Source organism: Octopus bimaculoides, chromosome 12 (assembly GCF_046866305.1).
Source record: "Octopus bimaculoides isolate indiv1 chromosome 12, ASM4686630v1, whole genome shotgun sequence".
NCBI lineage: Eukaryota > Metazoa > Mollusca > Cephalopoda > Octopoda > Octopodidae > Octopus > Octopus bimaculoides.
In genome coordinates, this window is record NC_142939.1 from 12053072 (window position 1) to 12065571 (window position 12500).

At 40.2% G+C, this 12500-nt stretch overlaps 1 protein-coding gene across 1 annotated transcript in view; it reads left to right on the forward strand.

Moving 5' to 3' along the window:
• The first annotated feature begins 7688 nt into the window (after positions 1–7688).
• LOC106875596 (uncharacterized) overlaps positions 7689–12500 on the forward strand; it is a 6424-nt gene continuing 1612 nt past the window's right edge. Inside the window, exon 1 of the mRNA XM_089360818.1 lies at positions 7689–12500. This exon is cut by the window's right edge and continues 1612 nt beyond it. Coding sequence (XP_089216944.1) covers positions 7780–12500 — 4721 coding nt within the window. The 5' untranslated portion in view covers positions 7689–7779.

Consider the following 12500-nt stretch of genomic DNA (forward strand, 5'->3'; position numbering starts at 1 on the left):
CTGGAAAATAATTTGCTATTTTCCAAATATTTCGAAAGAAAGCAGGGAAAATTTTGTGTGACACTGTGTAGGTCTGGTACGTAGTAGATACTGTTTGAAAGCCTTGAAAACTTGCTCAGAAACTTCCAGCTGTCTGAGAGATACCGACTGGATTTCCTTGATGAGCCAATGTGGACATGGAGTAACCACAACGAGGTATCCAGATCTTATCGGGATAGAGACTTTGTTAGGTAGGAGAATAGGAGTAGCGTAGGTTGTCCATAATTCAAATTGATCGGCTATACAGACCACAAATTTATAATCTGCACAGTCAATGTAGATAGGACTGGTAGACAGAGATCCGGTTACTGGAAGTTGTACACGTACTTACGTGTACGCAAACACTACTGGGACCAGATTAGCAAAGCAGATAAACCACAGTTGACATGGTCAATCGTCAACAACCAGTGATGATTGCTTTGAAGAGGGCGAATAAAGTAGAATCGATAGTGTTTAGCAAAGAAATAGCTATAGAAAGAAATAGATTAGAGAGAGAACTAGTTGACAAACTAAGGCATCGCAACCGACGTGCTAGCCGCGAGAATGGCCCTTCACCATTTCTTTGAGGCAAACGCTGGGTTGTTAGAGCGAAGGCTCGTGCACCCAAATGCAAATGAACTGAAACCTTCCGATGGTCCCAAACTGTGAGGATGCGATGTGGCAACAAGACCACGATCAGAGCTTTGACGGATCAGTTACAAGTAGATATGTGCAACTTTCCCCGTAGCACTTCGCGCAGCTGTTTGAGGAAAACAAAGGGTCGACGGTAGCGAAATGTTGTTGTTACCTGGACGGCCTACCTCGGCTGTTGCCAGCGGATGCGAGGTGCTGCGCAAAACCAATAACGGCCTCTGAAATACGGGACGCGATGAGAGATTGCACAAATCGTAAATATCCCGGTTTGGATGGTGTGCCTTATGAATTCTCTGTGTTCGTGCCAGAGTTTTCACGACCTCTTGGCAGACGTCTACTGTAACTCGCAACGGAGCGCGAACATTCTTACTGCTATTAGCCGGTGTGTAGTATCAATACTGAGGAAGGACGCCAACAATAGGTACATTCCAGGACATTTTCGGCCCATAAGTCTGCTAGATAGAGTGTAAGATTATGTTGACGGCGTTAGCGAAAAGGTTAGCGTTTGTAGTCGGTAGTCTGGGCAAAAAAGCGTAAACGTGCTCAATCACACATGTCCAATCACAACAACCTCCACTTTATGCGATATATCATAGTGAGGGCTGGGACTAAACCTGGCTTTGGTAGGGTGCTGATCAATTTGGATCGGTCGAAGCAATCGACAGGATCGACCATCGCTACTTGGAAGCCGTTCTGAAAGCGACCAGTTTTGGACCTGTTTTAGTGAGTGCAATACACACCTATCAGGACCGTTTCGCATTTCACGCTCAGTCTATCAAAGCTGCCCGCTATCACCTCTTCTGCACATAGTGGCTGTCGAACCACTGCTGCGGAAGTTGAAACAGTTGAGGTGTTATTCCTTTCAAACAGGAACACGAGAGGGCAGTGTCGGAATACGCGGACGACGTCACTGTAATGGTGTCGGACGCCCCCGAAATGGAAACAGTCAGCTCCATTCTAAAGGAATATGAGTTGTTTGCAGGGGCCAAAATCAACGTAGACAAGTCGGTGAACTTGCGACTAGGAGAGACAGATCGATGTTGTCGAACGACAGCGGCGGGCACTGGACTGACGGACCAATTAAACTGCTCGGGGTCTGGTTCGCTCCCGACTTCCAAGTAGATAAGAACTAGGACGAGGTGACGTGCAGGTTCAGCAGTCTTACCCAGAAATGGACAGAGAGGAAGCAGTTCCTGAAAGGTCGGGCAGAGGTGGCGAATGCTTACTTCCCCTCCGTCATCATTTATCGCCTGACCGTCATGTTGTGCTCCAGTTACTGCTTGATCAGGCTGGAGCGTATCTTATTTAATTTTTTTGTGGAGGGAAAGCGTTCCAATCGTCAGACGGTCAGTCTGCCACCAGCACCATCTACCTAGTAGCTTAGGTTTCTTATTCGCATACATGCACTAAGGTTGTGCCATCTGCAACGATTTTTGGACAGTGAACGCGCGTGGGTTCCGTTTGTGAGGCACGTCTTGGTGCAGTTGATCTCTTTGAAAGAGCTGCAGTCGTGGTGAAGAAAGACCGAGAGACTGAGCGCTTAGTACCTCGAGTGTAGCTAGGCGCTCACAGTCGAGGAATGGGATCGGTGGATGTTCCACTGTAGCAAACTACATAGGAGTAGTGGTGGAGAAGTGCGATGACGTCCTCGTGGAGACACTGAGTGCCGACAAAAACGAACCGTTTGGTTGTTCTGGAAGACTTTCCAGTCGGGGAATACAATGCATAAATTTCAGATGTTCTTAGCCTGGCAGTGCTACCGACGGTCTATATCGGTTCGAGATAAACTCAACAGAATGGATATGCTGTCAAACCGGCCTGTCTCAAGTGCGTGCTGAACGGCGAAACCGTTTTGCACAGTTTCCTGGCATTGCTGTCTCTGGGCTTATGTGGGACAGCTGGTCTTGCGCATGGAATGGACCAGTCTATCGGCCGAGTCTATACTGATGTCTAGCTCGCCACGCTCCTTAAGTCGGGCAGGTAGGTAATGCACTTTTCCTTTGCCTGGTGGCTGTGGTGTAAAAGGTAGTCTGATGTATGAGGCCTAGGCTGTGTTCCTCGTCCGTTGCTGTGGGTGGGCATGCCACCACAGCAACGGAGGGGAAAAAATTCTTCGTGAAATTTGGTGTGGCATTTTTGCCAATTTAATTCTACATGTGAATTTACTATTACGGAGAATGTGAACTTTTGAATTGTTTCAATTTTCGTGAAATTTGATGTGGCATTTTTTGCCAAATTTGAACATTCTCTGTGGATTTACCCTGCATTGCGGAGTGTGTCAAGAAGAGAACTCAGACAGCTGGAATACCGGTTGAAGTGAACTTTTTTGTTCAGAAAATAGGATTCCAGCCGGAACTTTTCTTTTTTCTCATTTTTTAAATTTCTTCTTCTTCCAATTTTGGTTTTCCTTTTGTTCTTTTTTCCTTTTCCTTTTCTCTTTTCTCATTTCTTCTTTCTTATTTTTTCTTTTATACGAACTGTGTTTATATTCCTTTGAACTTTTTGAACTTTTGAACTTTTTTAAATGCATGGCAAAGGAACGCTGCCCTGGAGTGAGAATTGTGCCCACCCAAGCAGTGGTTGGATGAGATGGAGAAGAGGGCAGTGGTCATGCGGACCTATTGTAGGTCACGCAATACCATTGCCCTCTTCAACAAAGAGGTTGTTGAAAGAGAGCTGGCAATTTGTTTGCCAGCGAAGAAATTTTTTGTCTCGAGTGGGGGAGGAGTCAAGTTCGCAACGGTGTGGTTCCCCTGAGGAAGCTGCAAAAGCGGTCAGCCGGCCTCTGCAGGGGGAGGAAATTTTGTCCCTCCCCTCTTACTGCGGAAGGAGAACAATTAGAGCCTGGGTTTATAGACTACCCCCATGGGCCAAGGCCGAGTGGATCACTGATACCATCCGGCAGGGCTTGGGGGACAGTGGACCCTGGCTCCTTAATGTTCACATGTCACCTGCGGTCTACTGGGAGGGCGCCAAGTCGACATTGACTTTGTGGACTCCAGTGGCCGTAGAGGACATGTGCTTCCCTGATTTCCTGAAGATGGCCGGGTCCAGCTACTCCATGATAATTGAGGGTCCCCCCCACCAATGTCATCTGTGCCTGGAACTTGGCTACATAAAAAAGAACTGCCCCGAGGGCCAAGGTAAGGCCCCGTAGCAAAAGAAAAAAGAAAAGGTGCCCTGGATCTATTTCAAAACGGGGGCACCAGTATTTTCTTAACGAAACACTAACGAAACACTTTGAAACTTGGGACACTGGTAGAATGTGTCATATAAAACATCTTTTACTCTTAGTCTTCTTAACAAAAAAGCGTACATCGCAAGTTATTCCATGTTAAAGTTGTCGTATTTCTGTGATTTCAACCAATCACTGACGTCTATTCAGCTGAATAGTGTTACTGCTGGGTGGTCATAAAAAATGTTATTCCCTGTGACATATTTCATCCGGTTTAATCGTAATTTATACGCATATATTGTTTATATAATAAATTATGCTGTGCGTATCTATGTGTGTAACAATTTTAGAGTTCGGATTCTAGAGTTAGGGTTAATTTTAGGGTTAGGGTTAGGGTTAGGGTTAGGGTTAACAGTCTAGTTAGGGTTAGGGTTAGTGTTAGGGGATTAATACGATATACACCGTTACAGCGCTAACTGTTTTCAACTGAATAGACGTCAGTGATTAGTAAAAATTATCGAAATAAGACAATTTTTTACATGAAATAAATTCGAATACAAACATTTTTTTCTGTTCTATAACACAAAATAGATAAGTATACGAAGTTTGAAAGTCTTTCGGTACCAAAAACACTACATAAAACATAAATGAAAACTGGTGACCCCGTTTCGAAATAGATCCGGTGCCCTCCACCCCCATTGGTGGGGGAGACGGAGGAAGTCGTGGAGGCAGGTGCCTCCACAAAAAGAAAAGGAAAGGTGAGCAACGACAGTTGCACACCAGTAAAGACTGCGGGAGAAGAGGAGGGCCCCTCAGGCGTGGTCATTTTCAAGTGTCAAAATGCTAGCTTCTCCATTCAGCACTGAGACAACATAAAGTAGTGTCGTAATAATGGCGAAAAGTAAAGAACTCACAAGTTCAGTGAAAAACTTAATTATTGAACAGTGGAAAGCAGGTAAAAGTTACAGGAAAATATCAGAGACCCTTTGTATTCCATTTTCTACCATATCTTCATTTATTCAAAGATATAAAAAATCGGGAACTGTTGAAAACAGAATGAGATCCAATACTCGGGATATTCCGTTATCAAAATATGGGAAATTCGAAATCTTATAGCTGTTTCTGGGATATCCCCGAGGATGGGATACTCCGTCATCTGATGACGGAATATCCAATACTCGAAGATATTCCAGAAACGACTGTAAGATTTTCAATTTCTTCCCTATAATAATATTGTATATGACTGAGATGTTTGCCTCGCCTTAATGTTTGACGTCGTGTTAAACAATTACATAAATGTGTGTGTGTGTGTATGTGTGTATGTTTGTGTATATATATATATATATATATATATATATATATATATATATATATATATATATATATATATATATATATATATATGTATGTATGTATAAAGAGAGAAAAGGATAAATAGACCAATGGCAAAGCTAGAAATATATTTTATGGATAAAGCTGTAAGACTTTATCCATAAAATATATTTCTAACTTTGCCATTGGTCTCTTTATCTTTTTCTCTCTTTATACATACACACGCTAATACACGACCTATGTTATATTCCCCACTCATGTTTATACAACGACATGGTCAAAACTAGCCGGTATACAGCACTTACTCAGTATTACCTGTATCTTTGGGTTTGGTTGAATCCAATACCCTTCATAACCTTTATACACACACACACACACACACACACACACACACACACACACACACCTATATATGTATATATATATTTGGCAGGAATGGCAACAAAAGAAAGAAAGAGACCTCGATATTATGCAAATAGAGGAATGTATCTGTAAAAAATATGTGACACTTATTCAGTAGCCATGATAAAACTCCGAGTTTCCGATGCCCGGGCGGTGTTCCGCTCCAACCATCTCTTCAGTTATCCAGCCACCGGAGGTTCTATTTGAAAAACAACCGTTATGGAAACCATATATATATGGTTGCTTATTTCCCTTTGTTTTCGTTTCCTTAACGGTTGTTTTTCAAATAGAACCTCCAGTGGCTGGATAACTGAAGAGATGGTTGGAGCGGAACACCGCCCGGGCATCGGAAACTCGGAGTTTTATCATGGCTACTGAATAAGTGTACCATATTTTTTACAGATACATATATATTTATATATATATATATATATATATATATATATATATATATATATATATATATATATATATATATACAGAGAGGGAGAGAGAGAGAGAGAGAGAGAGAGAGAGAGAGAGAGAGAAAGAGTGAAGATGGAGAGTGTACATATACAGGAACACACACATATATGTGTGTGTGTGTGTGTATGTATGTATGTATGTACACACGCACGTATATATTTATACTTCTAAGTAATTTAGCTCTTCCATCATTTAGGAAATTCCAGTATTTTCTCTTATGTGCTACACTCCCTGAACTCAAATTTATCTTTCGTTAGTTTACACTGCCACCAGAAGTCCATTTCATCTATGCCTTCTCCTAAAGACTATAGTCTACATTAGTATTCGCTCTCTACTTGCATACTTTTGCTTTTTTGTCTTCAACATTAATAAGTTTACTTAGCATCCACCTATACCAATGCGTTGTTATCTCCAATATTTCCATGGCTAAATAACTGGGTATGTGCTGGTGTGTAACAGCCCGACCACCGAGAGACAGATGTTCACCAGAGACTAATTTATACAGTTTTTGCTTCAATCACAATTTGAGCGACGCACAGAGCAATACATATTCACAATCTCTAACTCTTTTATTTGCTTCAGTGATTTGGCTGCGGCCATGCTAGAGCGCCACCTCAAAGGAGTATTTTTCTTGGTTCATCAAATTAACCCCAGGACTTATTCTTTCAAAACCTTGTACTAATACTACCGGTCTATTTTGCCGAACCGCTAACTTACGAGGATGTAAACACACCAAAATCGGTTCTCAAGCGATGGTGGTGGTGTGTGTATGTGGGGGGGGGACAAACATATACACACAGACATACACACAAATATATGACCGTTGACTGAACACTATTCAATTCTTTTTCTCCGTGTTTTTCTCCTTGTCTCCGTATTCTTTCTGTTAAAGAGCGTAGCTCGAAACATTAAAGACTTTCCGTATTCCCGAGCGTCATACTAATACACCCTTTTGTTGTTTACACCACCTGTCCTCGTCTGTTGTTGTTTTTTCGTACATTCTCCCCCCCCCCCACATATATATATATATATATATATATACTACGGATTTCTTCCAATTTCCATCTACCAAATTCGCTCATAAGGCTTTGGTCAGCTGAAGTTATAGTAGAAGACACTTGCCCAATGTGCCACGAAGTGTGACTGAACCCGGAACCATGTGGTTGGGAAGCAATATTCTTACCACACACCCACGTCTGCACCTATATACGCAGAAACATACGCAGGAACACACGTAGACACATGCATACCGAGACACACACTCTCAAACATATGCTTACTCACATACATACATACATACACACATACATACATACATACATCTATACATACATCTATACATACATACATATATACATACATACAGACATACATACATACATACGTTCATACATACATACATACAAACATACAATCATAGATACGTACAGAAATACATGCTGACGTATATACATACAACTATACATGCATTACATACATACATGCATGCATACATACATAGATACATACATATGCATCGAAGCACACTTACAGGCAGACAGACAAACTAAAATGAGCAAGACGGTAAGTTTTGTGTATGATTTGTTATTATTTTGTCACTTAGAAAAGACGCTGTTGTTGCTATTTACCATAGAAGCGGCATTCTTTAAACGCTAACGAAAGAAATGTTCCTGCTATAAACGGAAATTGCAAAATAACACAAGTGAAAGCTTCGAAAATATTCGAGAAGAAATATGAAACATTTACGTTTACTTTTTATACTATTCAATTTTTTGCCTTCAAATAATGGGAAATATTTTATTAGGTTTAAAGGAGAGCATTTCCCCCCACGTAGCATTCCTTCTAATCCACTAGATCTCTACTATTCTGTCCCATTAAATCAAACGATTAGCAAACCAATAATTGCCGTGATACATTATGAGAACGGGAATCTGTTACCACCAAAACCACCATCAAACCTAACAGCAAAGGTGACATCATTGGATGTTAAAACAGCTGAAAACAGTTCTCATTCAGACACTTGGGCTGAGAGTGGAGGTAGATTGTGTCAGAAAACAGCATGGTGGCTGGGTTATCCGGAGAGATTAAATAGAGAGTATGCGAAAACCCGATGTGGATCACCGAATTCTAAAGTTGAATTGAACATTGAAATATTCAAAGGAGAAATAATAATTGACTGGATCTACCATGAACATACAATATTACCGCCTGGCCCACGTTTGCTGAGAATTGAGGTCCCCAAATATCATGCAAAAACTGACACTAATCCAATACGTATTACAGTTCCTGCACATCATTTGCGAGTTACCAAGCAACCGCCTGCATCAGTAAAGGCGAACCATAATTTCGATGTTGAGGTCGAAATTCGCGATAGCAGCGATGAACGAGTAGAAGACGGTCTTGATTCGGTGGCTTTTGTTATATTAACAGTTCCGTATGACTATAAGAAATTCTATGCCGACAAAAAGAAAGAAATGATTTTAGCTGTGACAGAAATTACGCTGGACGCTGATGAATTTTTGTTACATCTCAACACACGAGATTTGTCAATTCGTAAACAAGCGGAGAAGGGTAAAGTTGCTTTCCGAACTGTTCGAATTTTAGAAGCAGTCTATCATTTTCAGTTAAACATAACGATGACAATGGCACGTGATCCTTTTACTAGAATTCCATCTTGTCCGTCTTGCTATATCGATTTTGATCACTATAAAATTTCAGATGATCGCAAATATTATCTGTTCACTCGCGTGACAGGTGCGAAACAGGTGCATATATTACCTATGGTTTTCACGTCTCTAATGAGAATCGAGGTTCAGCGTATAAAGAAATTAGTTCTCGATGAAAACGTGATGGAAAGATGGGATAAAATTCGAGATCACGCAACGAATAGAATCCCTATATTACTAAGTACCTTCATCCCTGGTAGATTTTCTCTTATTGCGTTGGATAGCGATGGGCGTCGAGTATATTCTGAGCCAGATTCAAATCAACATTTAGTGCTTGATAGTATCCCAACTGGAGTTTGTATATCTCCTGACAGTGTTACTGAATTAAAAAGGGGAAGGTCGCTAATATACATATCAATATGCCACATAATTGACAAGGTGCAATTAAAATTTTCACTTGAAAACAATTTCCAAATTTCATATACAACACCAGAGTTTACCGTCCTAGGTAATATTTCAATTGTCCACCTTGGAGATCTTCACTACAGTGGGTCTGGAGAAAACGTTGATTCTCACGTAAATACTTTCATTCGACTTGCTGTAAATGACATCAACAATGGAATAATAGCTCCGTATTTGAAAAACAAGGGCATATGGTTCAGTGTAAAAAGCGTTGATACCAAGAACGATATATCGACTGCTTACAAAAAATTAATGGATTTGACTTCAGAAACTAATTTACTTCGTTATGATAGTATACGCTTAGTGATAAGTAGTGTGTCAACAGATATCTCTGAAGCAGTGTACCCATTACTTCTGAAAGGGCGTATACCATTTATTTCAACAGCTAACATTGGACTTGATAACACCTTTCACAAAAAGTACAGATATCTCAACAGAGTTTGCTGGACAGAAGATGCACTAATTAACTCAGTACTTCTGGCCTCGAAAGAACGCAGATGGTTTAAGATAATAATGATCCGTTATGAAGAAACTCGTGTGAGCCCTCGGTTTTACGTCTACATGAAAAGATATGGAATTAAACGTGTCGGACTTATTGTCCTACCGATTGTTAAACCTAATCAAAATATTAGAGCGGCTGACAGATATTACTCATCACAAATGGTACGCGTTTCAACTATGGGTGGTAAAATAATATTTTTTTTTGCCCCAAGGTCTATTCAACCCATTGTTTTACACGGAGCATTTTTGAGTGGCATCTCTTCGATGCATGGTTTTCAATGGGTGTTATTTGGTGAACATGTCTGGCATTTCCCTTTTGATAATGAAGGTATATGCAGCAAGACAAAAAAATGTACTGAAGCATTTGCAGGCACGTATTTATTTAGTGAACAATATAATATAAGCGGCTATAGTTCATCGGACTGGTTTCGAGTATTCGGTAATTGGTTTGCAGCCGACAAAACTATGTACAAAGGCGGAAGTGTAAGCTACAGACCCAACTATATTGGTGCAAGAATGGGGCTTGGATACGATGCTGTGCATCTTTATGCAGACATGCTGGCAAAAATCCTTCGTCAACATCTGACAGCAACCGGTAGACTACAAGCAGATCAATTACGAAATCTAAAGATCCATGGTTTGACTTCTGACCTTGAACTTGATAAGAATGGAAACCGCATTGGTTACTTTGGATTTTTAGCGCAAATTAATCCCAAAACTAATCGAACAAGTTCAGGTGAAGAAAGAGTCCTAGAATTTATAAGGTTCTTCCGGCGACTCAACCATTCTGCTCAGCTAGAAATACCATATTTTGCAAAAGGAGATTACGAAAGCTTTGACACTGAGGCTCTGTCTGCACTACCGGATTCGAAACATTACAACCTCCGTCAATATTGGTCTCATTCAGGAATGATTGATGCAGTCTCACAGAAATTGGTTAGAAATCCTCGAGAAAATTGGCCAACAGTTAAAATGTTGAGAACTGAAAAGGTCTTACCACCTTACTCTTGTGGATTGAAGTGCGGGAGAAATCTAATAAGCCCCGAGGATATAAATATTTACGACACTGGTATTTGTATTATAGGCAATAAGTGCAGATGCAAATTTGGGTACACAGGACTGGATTGTATTAGCATGATGTGTTCATGTGTACATGGTTATTGTCAAAAACCAGAAGAATGCATATGTAGGGATGGTTATACGGGTACATTTTGCAGTAAACCAAATTGTACTAGATGTGTCCACGGGACATGCATGAAGCCGTTTTACTGTCGTTGTAACAAATGGGTGTATATAGGATCACACTGTGATATACATATCGGATATATTGTATTACCAACCATCGCAGCGCTTTTAATATTACTTATCTTTGGGTATTTCTTTATCGTAAAATTAACACAACACCAGCAGAAACGCGCAGCACTTAATAATACTGACTGGATCGTAGACTGGATGGTTGTCGATCTAGCTGAAATAAGTGTCGCCTCATTTCCTCAGGCCAGCCAATATTCATCAATGATTCAAAGATACAAATGGAAAGAACAACAATGGTATGTAAATTTCATTAACAGTAATACAATAGATAGCAAAAATGAAGCTCTTATTCTCGAAATGGTTGGCTTGATTAAACTTAGACACGAGAATGTTATTCAATTTGGTGGTGCTTGTTTAGTGAAACCTAATGTCAGTCTGTTTGTCGAATTCCTTGATAAGGGAAGTTTAGAGGATGTTTTAGCGAATGAAGCAGTAGATCTTGGATGGGATTTCCGCTATTCTTTTCTGAAAGACATATGTCGTGGTATGGAATTTATCCACGACATATCAGACATTAAGTCCCACGGTCGTTTAAAATCTTCAAACTGTTTATTAGATAATCGGTGGACCGTACGCCTTACTGGTTTTGGAGCACATATCATTCGTTTTGGAGAGAACAGAATTCAAAATGATAAAACCTTGGAAGAAAGGAAACAGCTTTTCTGGACAGCTCCTGAACTGTTAAAAGGTGCTTCTGTTTTAGATGATGTCAAAGCAGGTACGCCATTTGGTGATGTTTATTCTTTCGCAATAGTTACATGCGAAATTATTACTAGAGCGACTCCTTATAAATACGAACTCAATTATTTATCTGTGAAAGACATTCTAGACTTAGTAGAAAGTAATTCTAAGAAGACGACACGGCGAATTTGGGAAGATATCGGTGGAGACGACATGCTTTACACAAGACCAATTATAAAAGATGAACTTTTCCCAACAGATAAAACAACACGTGATTTATTTAGAAAGATGATTGAACAATGTTGGCTGGAGAAGCCTTTAGCGAGGCCTGTGTTCTCTACAATTCATCGAATGCTTAAAGAAATCCATCCGGTGAAAGGTGAGCTTATAGATAATTTAATTAATCTATTGGAGTCGTATTCTAGTAGTTTAGAAGTTGTCGTTATTGAAAGAACAAAAGAACTTGAAAAGAACAAAGCTACAGCAGAACAACTACTAAGTCAAATGCTTCCAAGGAAAGTAGCGAACGACATAAGAGAAGGAAACAAAATTTATCCAGAGTATTTTGAATGTGTCACTGTATTCTTTAGCGACATTGCCAATTTCTCCAATATTTGCGAAGAGAGTAACGCATTCGAGATTGTGGATTTTTTGAATGAAACCTATAATGCATTCGATGAAGTTCTCGATGATTATGATGTTTATAAAGTAGAAACTATCAGTGACTCATACATGGTGGTGAGTGGTCTCCCAGAGAAGAATGAGAATCGTCATGCGGGAGAGATTGCAACAATGGCTTTAGATCTGATGTCAATGGTGACCGTGTTTGA